The sequence below is a fragment of the Choloepus didactylus genome, chromosome 10 (assembly GCF_015220235.1).
Source record: "Choloepus didactylus isolate mChoDid1 chromosome 10, mChoDid1.pri, whole genome shotgun sequence".
In the NCBI taxonomy this organism is placed as follows: Eukaryota; Metazoa; Chordata; class Mammalia; order Pilosa; family Megalonychidae; genus Choloepus; species Choloepus didactylus.
In genome coordinates this window covers 48,923,132-48,950,701 of record NC_051316.1, presented here as the reverse complement: position 1 = coordinate 48,950,701, position 27,570 = coordinate 48,923,132, and the positions used below count along the sequence as shown (strand labels likewise).

At 40.3% G+C, this 27,570-nt stretch overlaps 1 protein-coding gene across 1 annotated transcript in view; it reads right to left on the bottom strand.

Moving 5' to 3' along the window:
* Positions 1-27,570, bottom strand: part of DMRT1 (doublesex and mab-3 related transcription factor 1) — a 116,077-nt gene that overhangs the window by 30,345 nt on the left and 58,162 nt on the right. The window contains exon 4 of the mRNA XM_037797809.1: positions 20,857-21,001. Within this exon, the coding sequence (XP_037653737.1) occupies positions 20,857-21,001 (145 nt within the window). The remainder of the gene's footprint in view (positions 1-20,856; positions 21,002-27,570) is intronic.

Genomic DNA, 27,570 nt, shown 5'->3' with positions numbered 1-27,570 from the left:
TCTCTTAACATCCCTGCAACACTTAACTGAGAATTTTTTAAATGTGTGCTAGGCAGACGATCATGGGACTTCCCAGCCTGCTGTTATCTCTGAATATTATTTTTTATGGAGCTCATTTTTAACATCGGCACTTTTAGGGTGAATGTAAATAAACCTGATCATGCAATAAATCCAGTGTGCTCTTTTCTTTTGCAGATTTAAACTAAAACACTATAAATCTCCTCTTGGAAGCAGCATCTTTCAAGACAACAGAGGCAGCACTAAGATTTTGAACCCACTAAAAGAAAATAATAAATAAGCAACTGACTTCAGAGACCTCCCCATGTGGGTGTGCTCAGCAGCGGGATGCTGGACACGGGAGCAAACAGTCCTAAAGGGATCCTTCTCTATCAAAGGACTCACTTCAGTGTACCACTGCAGTCCCCGGAAAGAGGGCTCTCTGGTTGTTTTTTTTTAAGAAAAGTATGGTAAATACAAACACTTTACACATAGCAAAACTAAACCCACTTCTATGATGAAATAACCATCTGCTCTAGTTCCCCCAAAAGGTTCCAGTTATGCTCATTTCAATGAACAACAGTTTGGAAGGTACATAAAATCCGGTCACCACTCTTTACACCAAAAGCCCGTTTGCGAACCTGACCTCAGCATATATTGTATACCCTGCATATATGTGCAAGATGGGAAGTATATGCCTACATATAAATATAAATACATACAAAGCTAACTTTCAGTGTTCGGAAAACAAAAGCTATCCCCATATAACAGCCAAATTCTGACATAACTCAATTTGGACACCTCATCTGGTGTGCACTGCACTCATTCCTAGTGTAAACCCCACCGCGCTGGGCAATGATATACTGTAATGTCACATCGCAATCTGGATTTACTATAAAGGGCCGCTGACGAGCTTCAGAGCAGTAAACATTGCAGCGAGGTGTATTTCACACTGAGGTGGTTTTTATGAAGAACACTTCACCGCCCAGGCACGGCACCTGGATGATGAATGGTGAAAGATGCATGACAAGCTTCATCATTGTTTGTAAATCTTAACTGTTCCTGCTCACTAACTCTGGAGGCAATTTTCAAAGACAGCGGCCGACAGAAGGACAGCACAGCTTTCCTGAAGGTTATTCAAGTTGTACCTGGCCTGGGCTGTGCCTCAGAGGAGCCGAGCAAGGAAAATGAACTCCTGAGTTACTCCACACCATGCCCGAAAAAAACATCGCTGAGGCCCAGTGGATCCAAGTGAGAATCAAATGAAGACTCTTACGCGTGACGTTGGCTACTCCAATCCTATGGGTATTCTCGTGCCCAAGTGATGCTCGCGGGGTGCTGGCTCTCCAGGAATTTTCAATGCAAATGGCCGCGGAATTGAGGAAAACGGGGGCACACTTGATGAAGTGTGGTGGGCACACACAAGGGCTTGGAGCAGGCAGGAAGAAGGCTCTCTGTCACCCTTGAATCCCATGAAAACATGGGCAAGAAATGTTTTCAGTTACTTATGTTTAACCTGGTTAATTCCAAAAAGCATAGTTTCCAAATGCTTAAAATGATGTTATATACATTTCACCACAACTAAAATTCAATATATTGATTTTTAAAAACGTAGTTTCCAAAGTTCTCTGAATCCTGCTGTAGGCTTTATCGTCTTCAGCTAAAATAAAACATGCATAGGGGCCCTGGGAACTGAACTTGTAATTTTCAAGGATAAGTTAAAGATACAAACTCACTGTCATAATAAGACACTGACAGACTTGGTAGAGTGTAAACTAATATCTTTCTCAAAAATTATCTGGGAAAAATGGGCAGGTGTTTTATCAAATACTTTACAGATAACACTCAGAAAAAGAACAACTATAAAAATGTAGTGAATGGTGTTTCTACTTGCACTTATAATTTCAAAGCTAATAATTATTCTATTTTATGTTGTCTGCCTTTTATCAAATAATAACACTTGCACTTGACTTCCTCCTGCTAAATAAAAAGAAAATTCAAATATAATCACAAAACTAAAAGTGCCTTTCCTGTGCTGATCAAGTCATAAAAGTATTTTAAAATTTACATTTAGTTTTGGGAATAGCAGTATAGAGAGACATATCGTACCTGATATGTTGGTAGGCTTTTGTAGGGCTGCTGTCACACCAATATGCTACACAATGACACCCCTAGATGGGGCATTTCTGCAGGAGGCACACAGCTGAAGGAGCAGGTTCTGGAATTTTATCATTATAGTAAAAGGAGTGCTATATTGGAATAGCTAGAAATAAATACCTGGAACTATGAAACTATAACCCAGTAGCCTTAACTCTTGAAGACGACTGTATAGCAATGCAGTTTACAAGGGTGTCGTGACAGTGTGACTGTGAAAGCCTTGGGAATCGTAGTCCTTTGATCCAGTGTATGGATGGATGAGTAGAAAAATGGGGACAAAAAACTAAATGAAAAATAGGGTGGGATGGGGGGGATGATTTGGGTGTTCTTTTTTACTTTTATTTTTTATTCTTATTTTCACTTTTTCTTGTACAAGGAAAATGTTCAAAAAATAGACTGGGGTGATGAATGCACAACTATATGATGGTACTGTGAACAACTGATTGTACACTTTGGATGACTATATGGCATGTGAACACATCTCAATAAAATTGAATTAAAAAAAAAAGTGCTATAATCCATGTTTTTATTCCCAGCAGACACAGCATTTCCAAGTGCATTTGCACTCTCAACCCCCAATCTTTTCCTTTGCTTCCTTGGCAATAGGGCCCCAGATCGTATCCCCATGGGGTCTTAGTTCAGTTCTGCCACCTGCCACGGGGTAATGGGGAGGCTCTCCTCCCTACCTCACAGGCGTTGTCCCTATGCCTCAGGGTCCCTGTCTGTAAAATGGGACAATAATATTATTCTGAGAATTAAATGAGTTTTGTCTGTAAAGTGCACAAAACATTGTCTTACATTTTAAGAGCTACATAAGTATTTGTGAGGAAAGACGGGACAAAGGGAAAGAGGTAGGGAGGAGAAGAAAAGGGAGAGTGGGAGGGGAGGGGAGGGGAGGGAGAGGGAGGGAAAAATCAAAGAAAGACTAGCAGGAAGAACACCCAGGAAAGCAGTTCAGAGACCTGAGCTGTCGCCCTGGCTCCCCTCTTAAACGCTAGCCAAGAGGCTCACTGAAGTCACACATTCTGCCTGCAACTCCACCTACTCTACATTGATTAATCCCCTCCTGATCGCTCTTGCAGGGCTGTGTTATTAATCAAAAAACCAGTCGTATGTAAAGAATTGAGTCCTTAAAACTTGAGTTTTCCAAAAGGAAGAGGGTACATGATATAAATCCAGCATAGGCTGTGGCCCAGGGGGCTGCACCCCATGTTCATTCGAGTCCAGTGTATTTCCCTGGAGGGCTTTACCACAGTGCCAGCTCTAGGCCTGGGAGGCACCAGCGGGAAGGATCCACTGGTCAGTTTCTCATTCACTCAGGAAACCAAGACCTCCCACCCCCACCCCTACCCCGGCTACCACAGGAGCCCTCTGAGCACGTGGCTCCGTGCTAGGCACCCGAAGGGAAGTACAGCTGAGCAGACACCATCCCTGCCCTCGTGTGCAAAGTGAACACATACTGGGTAATTCTTGCTAACGTGCTGCACTGAGTGCTGTCTTTCTCCTTACATGAGTGAGTCTGACGTCTCCCAGGCAGGACCCCCGGAAGTGCCTGCTGGGTCTACACTACAGCCTGGTGGCGGCCCGGTCAAGGGCAGTGCCTTACACAGAGGACACTTTAGGGGCCACCAGCTCTCCATCTTTTCCACCACTTGCCTTGTTGGGCTCATTTTCATGAGGCTCTCAAAAGAAAGAGAAGCAAGAAAAAGAGGTCTGGAGGAAAGACAGAAGTTGCCCTTTCCTCGTCAAGCAGCCTTTGAGCTTCTTTCCAGACTATTCTTCAGGTATGAGGTGACGTGCTGGCGTCCTCATATACGTCCTCCTCTCTGATTGTTTTCCTCAAAGCACCAGTGTGCTTTACTTAGCAAATGTATTGTATGTGTGAGATATTAAAAATAAATCTTCAAAGCTGCCATTTCTAAGGGTTTATTACAGGGTTAAAATAATTATGTTTCATCTTCCTCATTCAGCAGACCTTAATGTTCATTTTAATGCTTAAATTAAGGACTATGTGGTCCTTAAAGGGCTAAAAATAAACCCTCCATAATGATATATTTATACAGCCCACTGCAGAGTACTTGCTGAAACAGAAAGATACATAAGATCTGGGCCTTCATCTAAGAGAGGGGCGGTGGCCAGTTCCATCCTGCTTCCACATATTTTTTGTTGTTCATAAGTAAAACTAGATAAACCTGTTTTTTTTTTTTTTTTTTCCAACTTTCCAGATGTGGGAGCTGAAGCTCCAAGAGATTAAGTGAGCATCTGCTCCCAGTGTAGCATCCATAAGCTGGCCTCTGGGGTCACTGCCACTGAATGACCCCCTCATCTCCCTGTTCAAAACTAAAGCTGAGAATAACAAGGAAAACAGGTTTATCAGCCAAGTGCTCTTTTCCTTGAAATTTAGCAAACGGTAAGTCTTTTCCCAGAATGCCAAGTTTAAGCTCAACATTTTCTCAATGTTGCATGAAACAATCGGCTTTGCTTAAAGAAGGGAAAGAAAAGAGCCAATGTTTTTCTCTCCTACAGGACTGCCATACAATTCAGGGCTGGACATATACACAACAAAAGCGACCCTCAGATTCCTCACCTACTCTCCTTCCTGTCTGAGCATGACTCTAACACATTGCCCAGACATCTTTCCCTTTACAAGAGGAACTGCTTGAAACAGCAACACAATCTTAGCAGGAAGGAAAGGTGCAGAATAATAACACCTGCCTTCCACTGCTGCACTTTGTAATTTGAACACCTATTCACTCTGACAACATCGGAGTGGGTAAGACAGAGCCAACATCCTTACCCTCTGTACGGAGTTGAATGGTGACCCCCAAAAGAGATGTCCATCCAGAACTTGTAAGTGTGACCTGATGTGGAAAAAGGGTCTTTGCAGATGTAATTTAAGTTTAAGATCTTGAGATGAGATCACCCTGAATAATCCAGGTGGACCCTAGACCCAACTCATCGATGAGGGTCCTTACAAAAGAAAAGGCAGAGGGAGATTTGAAACACAGGAGGAGAAGGCCACATAAAGAAGGAGGCAGAGACTGAATTGATGCAGCCATGAGCCAAGGAACACTTGGTGTCACCAGAAGCTGCAAGAGGCGAGAAAGGATTTTCCCTTAGGGCCTTCGAAGAAAGAGCAGCTGAGCCGATGCCTTCACTTTGGACCTCTGGCCCCTGCAACCATGAGAGAATATGGTTTGTGGTAATTTGTTATGGCAGCCCTAGGAAACACATCCTCCTTTAAAAGGCGAGGAAGCTGAGGATCTTGGAGGGGGGTCTGACTCCCCCTAGGCCCCACAGCTGGTGGGTCATGGGTATAGGACGAGCACCTAAACCCTACGCACAGAATGTTTCTACCACCCCACCTCTCCCATCGCAGAACGTCACATCACCTCCCATGAAATGCGGTTTTGATGCCCTGGATCGCGAATGAGGAGATGTACTTCTAAAAGGCAGCAGGACCTCAGTGGTCTCACTTGCAAAATTGGGAGGTTCAGAGAGAAGATCTTTTGCTAAAAGTCCAACTCTGACATGCAGCATTAAGCAAGTGCATTTCCATGGGGTGAAAGCCTAACCATTTTGCGTCAGTCTTGACAAACACAGGGAGGGGGGAAATGCTAGCCATGAAATCAGGCACTTCCAGATTCACTGGTCTACAAAATTGTTACTACTGCAAGAATCCAAAAAGTCATGTTTGGGTCTCAACTGAAGGGGGCATACAATGCCTCAAAAAAGAAGAAATGCCAAGACTACAAGAAGAAGCTGTCTCTGCAACAAAAGCAGTTGGACTGGAGACCTGAGAGGAGACCTGGACCATCAAAAGTCTGCAGTGAGACAGCTGTCATCATCAAAAATATGTTTCATCCTGTGGATTTTGAGGATGATCCATTGGTGCTGAATGAGATCAGAGAAGACCTTCAAATAGAGTGTTCAAAGTTTGGGCAAATTAAGAAACTCCTCTTTGCTAGGCATTCAGATGGTGTGGCCTCGTTGTCCTTTAGGAATCCAGAGGAAGCTGATTATTGTATTCAAGCCCTTGACAGAAGGTAGTTTGGTGGCCATCAAATCACTGCCCAAGCATGGGATGGGACTACAGATAAGCAGGTGGAAGGCACCTCAAGAGAAACGGAGGAAAGGCTGAGAGGATGGGGGAGAATTTCCTCAACACCCCTGAGCCCAACAGAGGCTTTTGGCATTCAGATTCCATTTCTGCTTCAGAAGGAGCAGGGCATTCTAGAGAAGGGCATTTTTCAGGGCACCCTAGCACATCTAGACTGAATGCGCAAGAAGCTGCAAATGAAATGACAACTGAAGAACCTGTAGATGAAAAGAAGTTTGAAAAAACCAAAGATGGGGAGAACTTGAAGAAAGTGCTTCTGAAAAAAGATGCTAAAGAAGGTGGCTCTGAAAAAGTCTAAAGAAGGCTGCCCGAAAGATAGTCCAAAGAAGGCAGTCCTGAAAGGGAGTCCAAAGCGAATGACCCTGAAGGAGAATCTAAACAGAAGAGACCCCAAGATGATTATGGAGAGGATGGTCTCGAGAAAGGGTCAGATGAAGATGACCCAGAAGAGGAGTCTGAAGTGAAGGATGGCCCCCAAAAGGAGTCTGAAGATAACTCGGAAAGAGACTCCAGAGAATACTGTCCTGAAAAAGAATCTGAAGAAAATGGTCTTGAAAAAGAATTTGATGAGCATAGCTCTGAAGAAGAGTTTAATGAAAATGTTCTTGAAAAACAATTAGAAAAAAATGACTCTGAAAAACAAGAATTTGAAGATGACAACTCTGAAAAAATGTTAGATGAGGAAGGCTCTGAGAGAGAGTATGAAATAGAGTCAGGTGAAAAGGAAGAAGAGGAAGACATATGAAAAAGTTTTCCATGATGAGTCAGATGAAAAAGAGGATGAAAAAGATGCAGGTGAAAAAGAGCTTGAAGATGCTGATGAGAAGGAGGACGAAGAGAATGCAGAGGAAAAGGAAAATGAAGAAGATGCACATGAAAGGGAAGATGAAGAAGATAGAGATGTAAAAGTTTTTCAAAGATGATGATTCCAATGAGAAGTTGTTCGATGAGAATTCCAGTGAGAAGTTGTCTAATGAGAAGAGGACTATGGGTGGCTTTTGAAATGTTAAGGAAGAAGGACCCTTGTCCACAGGCATCAGCTTTGTCCTCAGTAGTGATAATGATGATGATATTTAATCCCTTTAACTTGCTTTTTAGGAAGATTCCTCCATCTACACTTGTCTATGCTTTGTGGTAATTACTAGCAATATAACATGAACATGTGCAGAGTGGTAAGATGCCATCAGATGAATGCATTGCGGTTTTCATTGTTACCTATACATTATTTTAAATATCTGTTAATTGGCTGTGCAGTTAAAACTTCATAGTTATAGTGCAAGTAAACTGGAGATTTGTCCTTTTGTCAGATTTGTTAAACGCATGCAGAGTAATACTTTCTAAAGTATTCTGACTGAAATTTGTGATATTCAAAAATAAAATAAGTTGCTAATATGCAGAAACTGAAAAAAAAAAAAGTCATGTTTGGGAACACCGTTGGCCTCTTCAAGCTGGCCGGACCTTGCAGAAGGAGCATGGGGTCTTCAAGGCAAGAGGCCCTGCCACTAACCTTGCCCTCCAAGGGCTGTTAGCATCCTGTGTGTGTCCAATGAAATAATACATGAACACCTCTTAATACATAATCAGCACATCAAATACTTGTTTCTTACTCCTGGAAACAGAGCAAGTTGAATTGGAAGGAATGTTGAAGTTGCACAGAAGTCTGCCCGTGTATTTCAGTCAGAAGAAGCCAAAGGACCAAGAGAAACAGGATGCACCATTTCTAATTTTAAACAGAGATCACAAAAATATAAATAAACAAGAACGTCTAAGTATGTTCATCTTCACCATTTAAAATCTAAACCTTTTTTGCAGGTGCTAACCAGCCACATACTCCAAGAACTTACACTCAAGAATTCAATATGCAGAGAAAAATGCCCTTTTACACATATGAAATGACACCCACCTATACACGTGTCTCCATTAAAACAGAAGTGTAGCTGTGGATGTCCACCTCTTTCTCCCCAGCTGAGGAAACACTGTTCCCAGGCTATTCCCACCACCACTTCTATCAACAACCTATACCTGCTTTTCTGAACAGGCCGTGTTCCTACAAAAGGCCAGCCCTTCACTTGCACACAGTGTTTCCCAAATTATAAGGAGGGGGGCATTTTGTTTTGCATTTTATTTTTTCACTTTACAATCCATCACTGTCTGATATTTTTATAAAATACAATACAAATGAATTACTAGAGCCATCATTTGAAAAAGGGTATTGGGGAGAACGTGGAAAAATTGGAACTCTTGTACACTGTCAGTGGAAATGTAAAATGGTGCAGCCACTGTGGAAAACAGTTTGTCATTCCTCAAAACATTTAACACAGAGTTAATTATCTTACCCAGCAATCCCACTTCTAGGTATACACCCAAAAGAATTGAAAACAGGGACTGAAACAGATACTTGTATGCCAATGTTCACAGCAGCATTATTCACAATAGCCAAAAGGTAGAAACAACCCAAGTGCCCATCAACAAATGAATAAACAAAATGTGGTACATCCATTCAATAGAATATTATTGAAACATAAAATGGAATTAAGTGCTGATTCCTGCTACAACATGGCCAAACTGAAAATATTGTAAGTGAAAGAAGTCAGATACAAAAGGTCACATCCTGTATGATTTCATTTACATGAAACATTTCTACAATGGACAAATCCACAGAGAGGAAAAGCAGACTAGTGGTTATCAAGGGGTGGGGATAAGGGGAATGGGTAGTGACTGCATACAGGTTTCCTCTTGGAGTAATGAAAATGTCTTGGAACCAGACAGATGTGATGGTTGCATAACATTATGAATGTAATAAATGCCACTGAATTATACACTTTAAAATGGTTAATGCTTCATTTCATGTTACATGAGTTTTATTTCAATAAAAAAATGAATTACTAGAAAAATGAAAGACATACAAAATATAAGCCCCAATTCTTTATTATTAGATTCAACAGACATAAAATTACTGTCAAATTGCTATTAAAGTTGCTGTTTATTCTCAATTTTTAAACTTATCTCCTCTTAGATCAATAATAATAGAGTCCACAGACCCACACCAGTCCTTGGCCCCTACTCTGAGCACCACTGCATTAGATCCGGGCCCCTCTTGCTTACTCAGGGACATTGCTATAGCAACTGTGGACACCCTCCACACCCCCCCACACACACACCCTGCGTCAGCAATTTATCCCTCTACTAGATCACACCCATCAGCACACACACCTATCTCCCTGCTTCAAAAAGAGAGAAAATGCCCTTCCTGGAACTCACCTCTTCTTCCAGTGATTGACCCCATTTCTCTGCTCACCCTTACAGCAGAACTCCTTGAAAGAGCTGTCCACATATTCTCTCCTGAACCAGGCTTCAGTTCCCACCTCGCCACCAAAATGGCCACTCATCAAGGTCATCAATCACTTCTACACTTCGACATTAAAAGGTCAATTCCAGTCCTCATAACAGCCAACCTATCAGCATCATTTGGCTCCATTTATTTACTACCTGGTTCTTGAAATACTTTCTTTACTTGGCTTCCAAGACACCATTCACCCTCAGATTTCCTCTTCCCTCACAGGCTGCTCCTTATTCTTTTTTCTCCTTTGCTGGTCTCCCTCAGCAAGCAGATCTCTAAACACAGGAGGGTCCAGGGCTCAGTCGATGGATCTTTATTCTTCTCTATCAACCACTCCTCTAGGTGACTATCCATCGTGACTTCAAATAACATTTGTGCACTGAAAACTCCCAAATGTTTCCTTCCAGCAGGGACATCTCCCTGGATACTCCAGAAGCATATGTTCAGCTCCTACTTCAGCACTTGCTGGGATGACCCATGAACATCTCAAATTTAACATGCGCAAATTTGAACTCTTAATTCCCACAAGTCTGTTTTTCCCATAGTCGTCTTCACCCCAATAAATGGAAAACTTCAATCTTCTACTTGGTCAGGTCAAAAATTATGGAGTTATCCTTCACTCCTCTCTCGGAGTTGTATCCTACATCCATCAGCAAACCTTGTTGGCTCTATCTTCAAGCTATACCTAGAATTCAACCAATTTCCATCACCACCATGCTCCCACCCTGATTAAGCCACTATTATCTTTTGCCAGAAATTAGGGTAATAGCCTTTTAACTGGTCCGCCTGCTTCTACCCTTGCATTCCTATAGGTTATTCTTAACACAGGAGCCAGAATGACCTTTAAACACCATAGGGGCGGGGCAAGATGGCGGACTGGTGAGCTGTATGTTTTAGTTACTCCTCCAGGAAAGTAGGTAGAAAGCCAGGAACTGCGTGGACTGGACACCACAGAGCAATCTGACTTTGGGCATACTTCATACAACACTCATGAAAACGTCGAACTGCTGAGATCAGCGAAATCTGTAAGTTTTTGCGGCCAGGGGACCCGCGCCCCTCCCTGCCAGGCTCAGTCCCGTGGGAGGAGGGGCTGTCAGCTCCAGGAAGGAGAAGGGAGAACTGCAGTGGCAGCCCTTATGGGAAACTCATTCTACTGATCCAAACTCCAACCATAGATAGACTGAGACCAGACACCAGAGAATCTGAGAGCAGCCAGCCCAGCAGAGAGGAGACAGACATAGAAAAAAAAAGCACGAAAAACTCCAAAAAAAAAGCGGAGGATTTTTGGAGTTCTGGTGAACACAGAAAGGAGAAGGGCCCTGAGGCGCATATGCAAATCCTGAAGAAAAGCTGATCTCTCTGCCCTGTGGACCTTTCCTTAATGGCCCTGGTTGCTTTGTCTCTTAGCATTTCAATAACCCATTAGATCTCTGAGGAGGGCCCGTTTTTTTTTTGTTGTTTTGTTTTTGTTTTTTTTTAATCCTTTTTTCTTTTTCTAAAACAATTACTCTAAGAAGCCCAATACAGAAAGCTTCAAAGACTTGCTATTTGGGCAGGTCAAGTCAAGAGCAGAACTAGGAGAGCTCTGAGACAAAACGCAATAATCCAGTGGCTGAGAAAATTCACTGAACACCACAACTTCCCAAGAAAAGGGGGGTGTCCGCTCACAGCCATCATCCTGGTGGACAGGAAACACTCCTGCCCATCGCCAGCCCCATAGCCCAGAACTGCCCCAGACAACCCAGTGTGACGGAAGTGCTTCAAATAACAGGCACACACCACAAAACTGGGCGTGGACATTAGCCTTCCCTGCAACCTCAGCTGATTGTGCCAGAGTTGGGAAGGTAGAGCAGTGTGAATTAACAAAGCCCCATTCAGCCATCATTTCAGCAGACTGGGAGCCTCCCTACACAGCCCAGCAGCCCAGAACTGCCCTGGGGGGACGGCACTCACCTGTGACATAGCACAGTCATCCCTCAACAGAGGACCCGGGGTGCACGGCCTGGAAGAGGGACCCACTTACAAGTCTCAGGAGCCATACGCCAATACCAAGGACTTGTGGGTCAGTGGCAGAGACAAACTGTGGCAGGACTGAACTGAAGGATTAGACTATTGAAGCAGCTTTAAAACTCTAGGATCACCAGGGAGATTTGATTGTTAGAGCCACCCCCCCCCTCCCTGACTGCCCAGAAACACGCCCCATACACAGGGCAGGCAACACCAACTACACACGCAAGCTTGGTACACCAATTGGACCCCACAAGACTCACTCCCCCACTCACCACAAAGGCAAAGCAGGGGAGAACTCGCTTGTGGAGAACAGGTGGCTCGTGGACGCCACCTGCTGGTTAGTTAGAGAAAGTGTACTCCACGAAGCTGTAGATCTGATAAATTAGAGATAAGGACTTCAATTGGTCTACACATCCTAAAAGAACCCTATCAAGTTCAGCAAATGCCAAGAGGCCAAAAACAGCAGAAAATTATAAAGCATATGAAAAAACCAGACGATATGGATAACCCAAGCCCAAGCACCCAAATCAAAAGATCAGAAGAGACACAGCACCTAGAGCAGCTACTCAAAGAACTAAAGATGAACAATGAGACCATAGTACAGAATACAAAGGATATCAAGAAGACCCTAGAAGAGCATAAAGAAGACATTGCAAGACTAAATAAAAAAATAGATGATCTTATGGAAATTAAAGAAACTGTTGACCAAATTAAAAAGATTCTGGACATTCATAGTACAAGACTAGAGGAAGTTGAACAACGAATCAGTAACCTGGAAGATGACAGAATGGAAAATGAAAGCATAAAAGAAAGAATGGGGAAAAAAATTGAAAAAATCGAAACGGACCTCAGGGATATGATAGATAATATAAAACGTCCTAATATAAGACTCATTGGTGTTCCAGAAGGGGAAGAAAAGGGTAAAGATCTAGAAAGAGAATTCAAAAATATTGTTGGGGAAAACTTCCCAAATCTTCTAAACAACATAAATACACAAATCATAAATGCTCAGCGAACTCCAAATAGAACAAATCCAAATAAACCCACTCCGAGACATATTCTGATCACACTGTCAAACACGGAAGAGAAGGAGCAAGTTCTGAAAGCAGCAAGAGAAAAGCAATTCACCACATACAAAGGAAACAGCATAAGACTAAGTAGTGACTACTCAGCAGCCACCCTGGAGGCAAGAAGGCAGTGGCACGATATATTTAAAATTCTGAGTGAGAAAAATTTCCAGCCAAGAATACTTTATCCAGCAAAGCTCTCCTTCAAATCTGAGGGAGAGCTGAAATTTTTCACAGACAAAGAAATGCTGAGAGAATTTGCTAACAAGGGACCTGCCCTACTGGAGATACTAAAGGGAGCCCTACAGACAGAGAAACAAAGAAAGGACAGAGAGACTTGGAGAAAGGTTCAGTACTAAAGAGATTCGTTATGGGTACAATAAAGGATATTAATAGACAGAGGGGAAAAATATGACAAACATAAACCAAAGGATAAGATGGATGATTCAAGAAATGCCTTCACGGTTATAATGTTGAATGTAAATGGATTAAACGCCCCAATTAAAAGATATAGATTTGCAGAATGGATCAAAAAAAATGAACCATCAATATGTTGCATACAAGAGAATCATCTTAGACACAGGGACACAAAGAAATTGAAAGTAAAAGGATGGAAAAAAATATTTCATGCAAGCTACAGCCAAAAGAAAGCAGGTGTAGCAATATTAATCTCAGATAAAAAAGACTTTAAATGCAGGGATGTTCTGAGAGACAAAGAAGGCCACTACATACTAATAAAAGGGGCAATTCAACAAGAAGAAATAACAATCGTAAATGTCTATGCACCCAATCAAGGTGCCACAAAATACATGAGAGAAACACTGGCAAAACTAAAGGAAGCAATTGATGTTTCCACAATAACTGTGGGAGACTTCAACACATCACTCTCTCCTATAGATAGATCAACCAGACAGAGGACCAATAAGGAAATTGAAAACCTAAACAATCTGATAAATGAATTAGATTTAACAGACATATACAGAACATTACATCCCAAATCACCAGGATACACATACTTTTCTAGTGCTCACGGAACTTTCTCCAGAATAGATCATATGCTGGGACATAATACAAGCCTCAGTAGATTTTAAAAGATTGAAAATATTCAAAGCACATTCTCTGACCACAATGGAATACAATTAGAAGTCAATAACCATCAGAGACTTAGAAAATTCACAAATACCTGGAGGTTAAACAACACACTCCTAAACAATCAGTGGGTTAAAGAAGAAATAGCAAGAGAAATTGCTAAATATATAGAGACGAATGAAAATGAGAACACAACATACCAAAACCTATGGGATGCAGCAAAAGCAGTGCTGAGGGGGAAATTTATAGCACTAAATGCATATATTAAAAAGGAAGAAAGAGCCAAAATCAAAGAACTAATGGATCAACTGAAGAAGCTAGAAAATGAACAGCAAACCAATCCTAAACCAAGTAGAAGAAAAGAAATAACAAGGATTAAAGCAGAAATAAATGACATAGAGAACAAAAAAACAATAGAGAGGATAAATATCACCAAAAGTTGGTTTTTTGAGAAGATCAACAAGATTGACAAGCCCCTAGCTAGACTGACAAAATCAAAAAGAGAGAACACCCATATAAACAAAATAATGAATGAAAAAGGTGACATAACTGCAGATCCTGAAGAAATTAAAAAAATTATACGAGGATATTATGAACAACTGTATGGCAACAAACTGGATAATGTAGAGGAAATGGACAATTTCCTGGAAACATATGAACACCCTAGACTTACCAGAGAAGAAACAGAAGACCTCAACCAACCCATCACAAGCAAAGAGATCCAATGAGTCATCAAAAATCTTCCCACAAATAAATGCCCAGGGCCAGATGGCTTCACAGGGGAATTCTACCAAACTTTCCAGAAAGAACTGACACCAATCTTACTCAAACTCTTTCAAAACATTGAAGAAAATGGAACACTACCTAACTCATTTTATGAAGCTAACATCAATCTAATACCAAAACCAGGCAAAGATGCTACAAAAAAGGAAAACTACTGGCCGATCTCCCTAATGAATATAGATGCAAAAATCCTCAACAAAATACTTGCAAATCGAATCCAAAGACACATTAAAAAAATCATACACCATGACCAAGTGGGGTTCATTCCAGGCATGCAAGGATGGTTCAACATAAGAAAATCAATCAATGTATTACAACACATTAAAAATTCAAAAGGGAAAAATCAAATGATCATCTGAATAGATGCTGAAAAAGCATTTGACAAAATCCAACATCCGTTTTTGATAAAAACACTTCAAAAGATAGGAATTGAAGGAAACGTCCTCAATATGATAAAGACCATATATGAAAAACCCACAGCCAGCATAGTACTCAATGGTGAGAGACTGAAAGCCTTCCCTCTAAGATCAGGAATAAGACAAGGATGCCCGCTGTCACCACTGCTATTCAACATTGTGCTGGAAGTGCTAGCCAGGGCAATCCGGCAAGACAAAGAAATAAAAGGCATCCAAATTGGAAAAGAAGAAGTAAAACTGTCATTGTTTGCAGATGATATGATCTTATATCTGGAAAACCCTGAGAAATCGATGATACAGCTACTAGAGCTAATCAACAAATTTAGCAAAGTAGCGGGATACAAGATTAATGCACATAAGTCAGTAATGTTTCTATATGCTAGAAATGAACAAACTGAAGAGACACTCAAGAAAAAGATACCATTTTCAATAGCAACTAAAAAAATCAAGTACCTAGGAATAAACTTAACCAAAGATGTAAAAGACCTATACAAAGAAAACTACATAACTCTACTAAAAGAAATAGAAGGGGACCTTAAAAGATGGAAAAAATAGTCCATGTTCATGGATAGGAAGGCTAAATGTCATTAAGATGTCAATTCTACCCAAACTCATCTACAGATTCAATGCAATCCCAATCAAAATTCCAACAACCTACTTTGCAGACTTGGAAAAGCTAGTTATCAAATTTATTTGGAAAGGGAAGATGCCTCGAATTGCTAAAGACACTCTAAAAAAGAAAAACGAAGTGGGAGGACTTACACTCCCTGACTTTGAAGCTTATTATAAAGCCACAGTTGTCAAAACAGCATGGTACTGGCACAAAGATAGACATATAGATCAATGGAATCGAATTGAGAATTCAGAGATAGACCCTCAGATCTATGGCCGACTGATCTTTGTTAAGGCCCCCAAAGTCACTGAACTGAGTCATAATGGTCTTTTCAACAAATGGGGCTGGGAGAGTTGGATATCCATATCCAAAAGAATGAAAGAGGACCCCTACCTCACACCCTACACAAAAATTAACTCAAAATGGACGAAAGATCTCAATATAAAAGAAAGTACCATAAAACTCCTAGAAGATAATGTAGGAAAACATCTTCAAGACCTTGTATTAGGCGGCCACTTCCTAGACTTTACACCCAAAGCACAAGCAACAAAAGAGAAAATAGATAAATGGGAACTCCTCAAGCTTAAAAGTTTCTGCACCTCAAAGGAATTTCTCAAAAAGGTAAAGAAGCAGCCAACTCAATGGGAAAAAATTTTTGGAAACCATGTATCTGACAAAAGACTGATATCTTGCATATATAAAGAAATCCTACAACTCAATGACAATAGTACAGACAGCCCAATTATAAAATGGGCAAAAGATAGGAAAAGACAGTTCTCTGAAGAGGAAATACAAATGGCCAAGAAACACATGAAAAAATGTTCAGCTTCACTAGCTGTTAGAGAGATGCAAATTAAGACCACAATGAGATACCATCTCACACCGATTAGAATGGCTGCCATTAAACAAACAGGAAACTACAAATGCTGGAGGGGATGTGGAGAAATTGGAACTCTTATTCATTGTTGGTGGGACTGTATAATGGTTCAGCCACTCTGGAAGTCAGTCTGGCAGTTCCTTAGAAAACTAGAAATAGAGTTACCATTCGATCCAGCGATTGCACTTCTCAGTATATACCCGGAAGGTCGGAAAGCAGTGACACGAACAGATATCTGCACGCCAATGTTCATAGCAGCATTATTCACAATTGCCAAGAGATGGAAACAACCCAAATGTCCTTCAACAGATGAGTGGATAAAGAAAATGTGGTATATATACACGATGGAATACTACACGGCAGTAAGAAGGAACGACCTCGTGAAACATATGACAACATGGATGAACCTTGAAGACATAATGCTGAGCGAAATAAGCCAGGCACAGAAAGAGAAATATTATATGCTACCACTAATGTGAACTTTGAAAAATGTAAAACGAACGGTTTATAATGTAGAATGTAGGGGAACTAGCAATAGAGAGCAATTAAGGAAGGGGGAACAGTAATCCAAGAAGAACAGATATGCTATTTAACGTTCTGGGGATGCCCAGGAATTACTATGGTCTATTAATTTCTGATGGATATAGTAGGAACAAGTTCACAGAAATGTTGCTGTATTATGTAACTTTCTTGGGGTAAAGTAGGAACAGGTTGGAAGTAAAGCAGTTATCTTAGGTTAGTTGTCTTTTTCTTACTCCCTTGTTATGGTCTCTTTGAAATGTTCTTTTATTGTATGTTTTTCTTTTTTTTTTTTTTGTTTTTTTTTTAATTTTTTTTTTCATACAGTTGATTTAAAAAGGAAAAAAGGGTAAAAAAAAAAAAAAAGGAAAAAAATATGTAGTGCCCCCTTGAGGAGCCTGTGGAGAATGCAAGGGTATTGGCCTACCCCACCTCAATGGTTGCTAACATGACCACAGACATAGGGAACTGGTGGTTTGATGGGTTGAGCCCTCTACTGTAGGTTTTACCCTTGGGAAGACGGTTGCTGCAAAGGAGAGGCTAGGCCTCCCTATAACTGTGCCTAACAGCCTCCTCCCGAATGCCTCTTTGTTGCACAGATGTGGCCCTCTCTCTCTGGCTAAGCCAACTTGAAAGGTGAAATCACTGCCCTCCCCGCTACGTGGGATCAGACACCCAGGGGAGTGAATCTCCCTGGCAACGTGGAATATGACTCCCGGGGAGGAATGTAGACCCGGCATCGTGGGATGGAGAACATCTTCTTGACCAAAAGGGGGATGTGAAAGGAAATGAAATAAGCTTCAGTAGCAGACAGATTCCAAAAGGAGCCGAGAGGTCGCTCTGGTGGGCACTCTTACGCACAATTTAGACAACCCTTTTTAGGTTCTAAAGAATTGGGGTAGCTGGTGGTGGATACCTGAAACTATCAAACTACAACTCAGAACCCATGAATCTCTAAGACAATTGTATAAAAATGTAGCTTATGAGGGGTGACAACGGGATTGGGAAAGCCATGAGGACCACACTCCACTTTGTCTAGTTTATGGATGGATGAGTAGAAAAATAGGGGAAGGAAACAAACAAACAAACAGACAAAGGTACCCAGTGTTCTTTTTTACTTCAATTGCTCTTTTTCACTTTAATTATTATTCTTATTATTTTTGTGTGTGTGCTGATGAAGGTGTCAGGGATTGATTTAGGTGATGAATGTACAACTATGTAATGGTACTGTGAACAATCGAATGTAGGATTTGTTTTGTATGACTGCATGGTATGTGAATATATCTCAATAAAATGAAGATTAAAAAATAATAATAATAAATAAACACCATAAGGCAGATGTCACCGTTTGCACAAAACCTTCCAATGGCTTCCCATCCCACCTGGAATGGTCTCTGCAATGGCTTACAAGATCCTATGTGACCCTGTCCTGCCAAGTCACTCATCTATCACCTTCCCTTTTAACAAAGAAAACCCTTAAACAGTAGCAACACAGCAGAAGAAAAACTTTCCCTGTAATTCTTTCCTCCCACAACATTCTATTTGCATATTGCAATCCTCAGTATAATTAGAGGAAATTTTTGAACCTGGACTCATTTCTTCAGATTATAAAGAGAGGCTAAGCTTAAATTTCTTTTTAAAGAAACTGAAGAAAATAAATAGATTTAATGGGCAAGTTTTTACTTAAATAAGACGTTAAAGAAAATATTAAACCTATTGAAAAAACTGTTTTTCAAATTCATTTATTCAAGCAGCCAACCAAAGGACCTCAGCTAGAAATGGACAGAACCACTAAATGTAACATCAGCCTGCCCTTGACCACTACTCACAAATGAATACGCAGATGTCCCTATCCTCACCCCCCATATCCTGCTGCTAGCCTGGGTCCCACTTACCAGAAGGCTCTGATTTCTCCCTTGTGTCAATGCTGATAATGAAATTGAGGGTCTAGTACCCCAAGAATGACTCTTGGGCTGTCCAAATTGACCCCCAAACACAATTTTCTCTTCCCCTTCTCACCTGCTCTCTAAAACGTTCATGGAAGGAATAAGCCCAACATACCACACATTTTGAAGCAATCAAACCACATTTCTATTAAAAATGGGTTGGGATTTGCATTTTCCATTAATTTGTGTCCTCCTTCTCCATGATAATTCCAAAGTAGCTATCACTGAAATTTGTTTCACTGTACTTCTTCCTGGCTAACTCCCTCATTTCTGAAGCTTGGCCCTACTGATTGACTATCAGTGAATTAGAGGGGTACGAGAGGGTTAAGTCTGGGGCATCCTCATACTCCATATTTTCTAACATACACATTGTCAGAAAAGTTTTTAAGAAATTCCAGCTAAGCATTTCACCCAGGATTTCCCTATGAACATCAGTACAGCTGGTCTCTTCTTTCTTGGACTGTAACCTCTTTCCTTCTGAGTCTCTTCCTTTTCTGTCATAAATTCAAACGTCTATTGTTCCTCTCCAAGTTTGTTCCTCTCTGCTCCAATAAATTTCCTCTTATCTTTTTGTCTTACTGCTCTGCTCTGAATTTATACCTTGCCTCAAGAGTGTCAGTGCTTCTAAAAATATTCCATTATTCTTGGAGCAAGAAGCACAGGCAATTTCTTCCTCAAAGTGGGTTTCATTCCTAATTCTCTGTATGAACAAACATCTCTTTAACTCTTTCATCCCCAAATTGTGTGCTGACTCCATTAGACAAACAGCGAGTTAGGGCCCTGACCTTTGAGAAAGCGCACTGAAAAGTAGCACCCAGTTCATTTAGCCATTCAACAAATATTAACAAATAAAGGGCATCATGGTAGGTAAAAAGGTATAGAAGATAACACATGTTCTCTGTCCTTCAGGAACTTACAATCCAGATAGATATCTAGAATCAAAGGCAGTATGAGAGAAGAACCATATATGGACACACATTGTATGGTATGAATATGTATAATACAGAGTTGTTCTTGTCCAGTCCCTAAAAGAACTGATTATTAATGAAAGTGAAAGGCATGAACAATGTGTACTTCAGTCTCTGTATAGTTCAAATCTATAAGTTCCTTGACTTACATATTCCATTTTAATGGAAGCCTTTTATTTTATTTTAGTATGATAAAGCATATTTGCCCAGCTTTTTTAGACTTCATCATCCTGAATTTGGAAATCAAAGCATGGTTATGATTTTCATCCTCTAAACATTTGCTTTACAAAGAAATGAGTTGTTTACAGAGAGCCAAGCACTTATTTATTACAGGGTAAGTTCTAGCAGATCAGTTTCTCTTTCAAGTCACTCACTATCATGTTGATTTTTACTTACTGCCTCGACTATATATGCATCACACTTTCCTGGATCAAAAGATGATGCTTAAATATAAAGTACTTAAAAGGAGGATCTGAAAACACAGCAGTCATGAAAGACCTGCCCATCCTCACAATGCAAATATGTAGAGCAAGTTCAAATCGAAGGTGAGGAATTGGATATTTCAAAGCGCTTTTGTTCATTAAACAGCCATTTTGTATTTTAAAGCCATTATATCAGAGTTTTATTTGCATTGCTACTGCATAAACTCAGATCTATTGAATTAAAAAATGTTTACTGTGTTACTCTCCCCTCCCTCAAAAAATGAAAACACCTTTAATTTTAAAATGAAAATCTTTGGGAAATAAGTATTCAATATAAAGAAATCCGCATCACAAAAAGTATCATGAATTGATCCACATTTTAAGTGCCCCTGTATTTCATCCTCCAGAAAATACATTTTTAGCCTCTGATGCAAGACCCATATCTTACTGTCACTCCAGCTAAACAGTGACCCAGTGTGAGACGCTCATCCTTGCCCTCTCCCAAATCTAGTCTATGCAACCAGATACCTACCACTCGCTTTTGCTTCCGGATAAGAGGGGCCATCCTCAAAGGTGAAGATCTGGGAAACACTCTGGCCCAGGTAAGAGGGAGACGGATAGTAAGAATGCATCCTGTACTGGGAACTCACTGCATGGCGGTTCTCCGAGTTTTTCATCTGCTTAAGAAAAAAGAATAAATACGCTGAGGCCAAAATTGCATTTCACAGTTATTATAAAACTGCCTAATTCTTTACATTAAGAGAGTAGCCTGTTAAAGATGGAAGTCTCCTTGACCATGAACATGTCCCTCCAGGGTACTGGCCCCAGAAACCCTAGAACTGTGCATCCTGAAGGTGCTTTTCTATCTTGGGATCCTTTCTAAAACACCCCAAAATTCCATCTGGTATATGATGCTCCATTATCAAGAGCTAAAAAGAAAGAGTCATAAAAAGAGGAGACCACTGCTCAACACACTCTCTGGCAATACCTACTAGCTTGTTTGACCCTGAGCAAGTTGCTCTACCTCTTCACGTCTGTCTCTTCATGTGTAAAACTGGAGGCTTATTTGGTTACCTTACAGTGCTAATGTCAAGAGAAGATGAAAAATGACTGTAAAACAACAACCTGCAAACCATGTGTAAATGGAAGCTGCTGGCATTCGGCGTATTGCCCCGTGGATGCAGTTGTGTGTGTCACTGGATTTTTCCTTCCCTCAGCTGTGAGCTCACTAAGGGCAGGGACTACCTCGCACAGTGCCTGGCACAGAGCAGGAACTTAATGGATACTGGTTGAATCGATGATCCATGAATGCATGAACGAGGTTCTCATACACACTGAAATATGATAGGGATTTTTCATAACTCTCTTATGATTTTTCTACTATGATACTCCTAAATAGTAAAAAATGTAAGGCAAATCTGTCTCTAACATGCATTCTCTTGATTTGGGTCTTAGCTCAATTCATAAGACGCACTTAATAGGTCACAGAAATAAGGACTCATAAGAAATATGAAAATCCCTCATCCGTGTACTTAAATATTCCGAAAAGCAACTAATTTGAGATCATATTCACATCTACTTTTTTTTTACTCTTATACACAAGATTCCCAAAGCTAAAAGATTTTTCAGAGATTTGATGGCATCTAGAAGAGCTGCAGAGGGTAATAAACTCACACACGCTGTGATCTGAAGAGCCATTTCTGCCTCTATAGACTTCCGCCAAGTCAAGTACAGAGTCTGAGGAATAAACAGTAATTAGGGGCAAGGTGTCGACTTTTAAGTACAAAATGCAGTAATATAAATGATGGAGTCTCCCTGCTCTGGATGCTGAGTTAGTCCACCTCCTTCTGGTTTGACAATATTTGAGAGTCAATTCTTCAAGGAAAATGCTTTTCAAATTTCCCCATGTACAAGAAAACTGACAGGATTTGAATCTGAAACTGCTACAAAATGTTGAAATTTTTCTTTTTACTATGAAGTTTGAACATAGTCTCTTCAAAATGTTTGAAAAATGTTCACTGGTCTCACAAGAGCAGAGATCAGCAAACTTTTTCTGTAAAGGTCAAACAGTAAGTATTTTAGGCTTTGTGGGTCACAGAGTCTCCAGACAATAGGGAAATGAATGGGCATGGCCATGTTCCAATAAAACTTTATTTACAAAACAGGCACTGGCTCTCAACCTTAACTTCCACTAGAATAAAAGGGAGAGGGGACCTGGCACTGACGCCTGGGACCCACCCCCAGAGATTCTGCTTTAACTGGTCTGAGATGTGGCCAGGGCCCCAGATTTTTTCAAAACTCTCCAGGTAATTTTAATGTGCTGCCAAGATTGAGAACCATGTGCTCTAGAATTACTAACGTATTTTCCACGTACCAAAAAAGTACAAGATCCCAACATGCCCAGCATTAACTAAAAAATGCAAAAGGCTAAGTCTGAAAAACAGACAGGCTAAATGCTCCCAAGCCCCAATGTGTATATTATTTGAAAAGAAATTCAGACAAACTGCTTTTTAAACTAATGTTTACTCAGAAATAAACATCATTTCATATTCATGCATATGCTTACTTTTCCCTTAATTTCTTTTCATCAAACAACAGGGTTTATTTGGAAGTAGCAATTGCATTATTTGTACACAAACATTTGATTACTTCAATAAACCCCCATGATCTTTTTTGCAAGGTGTATTAACCCCAGATGAAAACTCAAAGCATTTTGCATTTTGATTTATCAGAACATTTAGAATACACATCATAATCAAACTGAACCATCGGTTTCCTTTTTATGCCTTAGCCAGCTATTTTACAGTAATGGTAAACCCCCACCCCCGCCCCCAAAAAATGTTTGACCTCACTTATTTTTTTAAAATCCTAAATACTCTTCATCGGTTTTCCAGCAAAGAAAAGGATAAAAAGGGTCAGACTCCAAGGATATTCATTTGAGATTATTAAAATATGAAATTACTGAAGTCATCTATCATTTCCCCTACAGCCAAATCAAAGACTAATCCAAAAATCACTATCTATGAGACAACTTCCAATTAGAAAGAACAACGATCTTAAGCATTTCCAAGTGAAGGTGTAAATCTCTGAAACACAAAGTTTAAATTGAATAGCGACCCATCCAGAAAGCCCAGAAAAAGGCATCACAGAATACTGTGTAAAACTCTAAATCACTCCTGCCTCCCTGAAAACTTAAAAAAAAATATCATGAACCTGCTACTTTAGGCTCAGAAAAATTGGTAAAGAATGAAACTTACTGCTTTCCTTTAAACCTGTAATTCTGGGATGAGGGTGGGGTGGGAAAAATTTTCTCCCTCAAAGGACATTTGGCAATGTCTGGAGATGCTTCTGATTGTCACAGGGAAGGGGCTGCTCCTGCCATCTTGTGGGTGGGAGCCAGGGACACTGCTAAATATCCTGCAATGCACAAGACAGATCTCCTTAACAAAGAACCATCCGGCCCCAAATCTCAATAGTGCGAAGATTGAGAAGCTCTTCTTTAAACTAACCTAATGGCCTCCTTGTGCATCAGCCCCTCACCTCCAGCTAAAAGAAATCAGCAAAGTTCTGCTGAAGGATAGAAGTCCTAAACAAATTAGAAGAACTGTTCTATTCTGTTAGAGGGATATTTTTTTCCTTTATGCAATGCTGCCTGTTTCTTCTCCACATTTTAAGTTTATTTTTTTATTCCTTTAAATTAAACAAACAAACCAAGCAAAACCTAAAACCAGGATTCCAGTGAATTATGACTACTATTATTATTAGCATTTGGTAGTCGGCAAGCAGGAAGCGTGTTTTATAATCTTATTACCCACCCCAAGTCTCTGAACCGGCGTATGGCCCACAGATGGGAGCTAGGCTTGGCAGAGAATGTGCAAGGTGTCAGTATTAACCCCAGAGGAAAATTCAAAAAGTTTTGCATTTTGATTTATCAGAGCGTTTAGAATATACATCACAATCAAATTGAACCATAGGTTTCCTTTTTATAGCCTTAGCCACCCTATTTTACAGTAATGGTAAACCCCCAGTCCTGCCCCCCAAAAATGTTTGGCCTCACTTATTTTTTTTAAATCCTAAATACTCTTCATTGATTGTTTATTAATTCCTCAGACTGGAAGAATGTCTGGTCTTATGTCAAACTGAACACTCCATCCAGGTAACAGCTAAAAGAGATTCCTGAACACCAAATTGTTGCCTAGTTGTTTATTAAGTGTGGCTCTGCTGCATAAAATTACAGAGTTGATGTAAGAAAGGCCACAGCCTTCATGAGAAGAGTTACTTCCACAGCACTAACTGTAAACTTTGATATCTCATGGGAAGATTCCCTTGGCATCTATGTGTGGTCTACCATCTTTTAAATCACAAAAGCCACATTTGGGATGCACCTCTGGTTTTAACAAACAGAAAAACCTTTGATAAAAGAAGGCAAGACTCCACACACTGGAATTCTAGGTCTCCTAGCCATGCTACGAGTGAAGGTTGGGGCAGACTTTTGCCCTCCTGAAGGATTTCTTTAGTTTTAATAGAAGCTTCTTTCGAAATGGGATGCCTGTTCCTGCACTCACTTAATCACACCCTGTGAGCTGTGTGAGTCCACAGACCTTACCTGTGCTAGACAGGTGCCCCATTCACCTCCTAAAATACACACCTCACTAGTCCTCTGGGACTCCAAACTTCATATTGTACATTTAATACAGATAGGCTAAGAATGGTTGCCATTATGTGTACATCTCAAAGAGGTATGATTATGAATGAGGAATTACTGAAGTGTCAACGGGCCAAATGTCAAATCTTGTCACATAGATAACCTGAAGCTAAGATCCAGCCTCCTTCCTTCCTTCTCCTTTACCTCTGGTCCTCTGGAGTTTCGTTTTTGCTCTCCTAACTAATTTCTTACGTTCCACTCGCCTTGTTCTCTCTTAGGCGGTCCTATTATGGAATGGCCCCAGCTCCCCTCCCTAGAGGGAGACCTAGAATGGGAGATGGGTATTCAGGCCCTTATAGCCCCCCACCCCAAACCCCGGGTGGAATCCTTCAATGGGCAGAGTGGGAAGCTGCAGAGTCTGAGGATCAGCACTTAGATGCTGAAGAGCACAGCAGCTGTGGAAGGGAAGTGGCTCCTCTCCTGGAGGAGGTGGGAGGAATAAAAGCAGGGAGAAGAGAGGAGAAAGAGGATGCTAGTGTGATATGGCAGAGAGGCCATATAATTTTTTAAATGCTATTTCTAACATGGTTTAAGTTGTAAACCCCATGTTTCCCAAAGCTTTAGAAAGTCTGTGACACGTGCAAACACACAAACGGACTTGCATGAGGGGGACTTTTCAAAAAGAAATGAAGGAGCTAAATTTCAGGTTTGGCTTGATATCAGAACAGATTTTTAAAAGAGAAAAAACAGCCACAAGATGAACAATGGCAAAATAAGCAAGTTGTTTGGAAATGTGGAACCCAAATTTACCATGGAAACATAAAGCAAACCCTCAGCCCGTTTCCAGAAATCCTGGAGAGGAAATGGAGTGGAGATTCCCATCAATCCTGGATACATTTTAAGGGACAGGAAAGTCCATATGATATCAAGATTATACGTGTTCTCTATTAGTGGTCCACTTTGCTCCTCTTAATTAAAAAAGCAATTAAGATGACCAATTATTATTATTACTTTTTAAAAACACATTAAACTTTTTGGACTTGTACTGTTCAATTGGTTGTTTTTGCATCTGGATCCATGGTATTGATAGAACAAAGCTTATGCTTCTAGGCAGTGTTTTCTGAAATGAAAGACTGAGACCCCTTGGTAGGTCCTAAACTAATTCAGTGGGGTGCAATAAATATATATATTTTTAAAATGGTATAGTAATGGAATGGAATAGAATAAAATGGAATAGAAAATGTGAGAATTCATTGCACATAGTATGGTTAAGGGCTATTTTATGAAACTTTCATTTTGGATATGTATATGTATAAATATAACAGGATCACTATACAAAGTATTTCTTACTGTGGATCTTGACGTAAAATGTTTGAAAGACATTGATGTATAAATAAGGTAAAGAGAAGAAAGTACCTTTAAAGATAGATATATAGTAAGAAAAAGCCATTTTTTTTTTTTTTTTTAAGTTTCCTTTTCCTGGAGCTTGGAAGGGTCTTGGTACATTTTGGGGGATACTCAGAGGGAGAAGGTGTTCAGTTCGGAGAGACTCTCGGTGCCTCCCTCATCTTCCCAAATCACAAGCCTGTGCAGGATTTTCTGGTTCCTGGATCAGAAACTTATATCACTCTGAGTCACAAATCTGAAAAATAAACCCTGATTTCCCAACTGAATTCACACATATACCGGCAGAAATACAAACATCATTTCAACAAATGCCAACAAGGAACAGCCTCGACAAAACAGAAGGAGAAAAAAATGCATTAAAAACTGAAAGGCATTTTGTATTTTAAAAATTTGGTTAATAACTACCAAAACACTGCCAACTCCCTACTCTCTCTACCATGTCAAGTCTATGAAAGCATCATAATTAACACCTCTTCTGGGAGGCAAAGGGGTTAAAATGCTGAGTAGTGGTGACATTCTTAACATAATCTTCCTGAGAAAAGTGTTGGTGTTGACTGAAGGACTAACGGAATTTCAGAAGAAGAAAATGAACATTTATTTAGAGCATACTACATGTTATCCTGAGTCATCATAATGTAACAATCATTAACACAGCAAGAAACTGCTCAGAGCAATTAGAAAACTTGCTTTTTCTCACAAAGTGATCAGGTAGAAAGGGCAAGATTCAAAGTAGGTCTGCCTCAGCAACTACTAATCTTTCTCTCTCCTGAACCAAGACACCTTCCTAATTTTAAATTAAGATATTTGCTTATTATAAAGAACTACCCACTGCTTTTGGCTTTTAGCAACTTTCACGTTCCACTGCTTCTAGAACGAATAAGAAACTTTTTTTTTTTTTAATAGCCTGAAAGTGAGAAAAAAAGATGACCAAAACCACATATTTCAGGAACTTTGATTTTAGGACAGAAAATAGCAGAGGCATCCATATCTGTTCCCACCTTGATGGACAAACTTAATTAACCTTTGCTACTCTGTTCCAATCTACTGTTTTAGACAAAACTAGTGACCCATAAACAATATGTTACCATCAGATTCTCAATGGCGGTGACACCAAGAGATATAGCCCTATCAGCAGTATCGGGAAATAAGCCACTCAGATTAGCTGCTCTAAGGAATATGGATTATATTCATGTC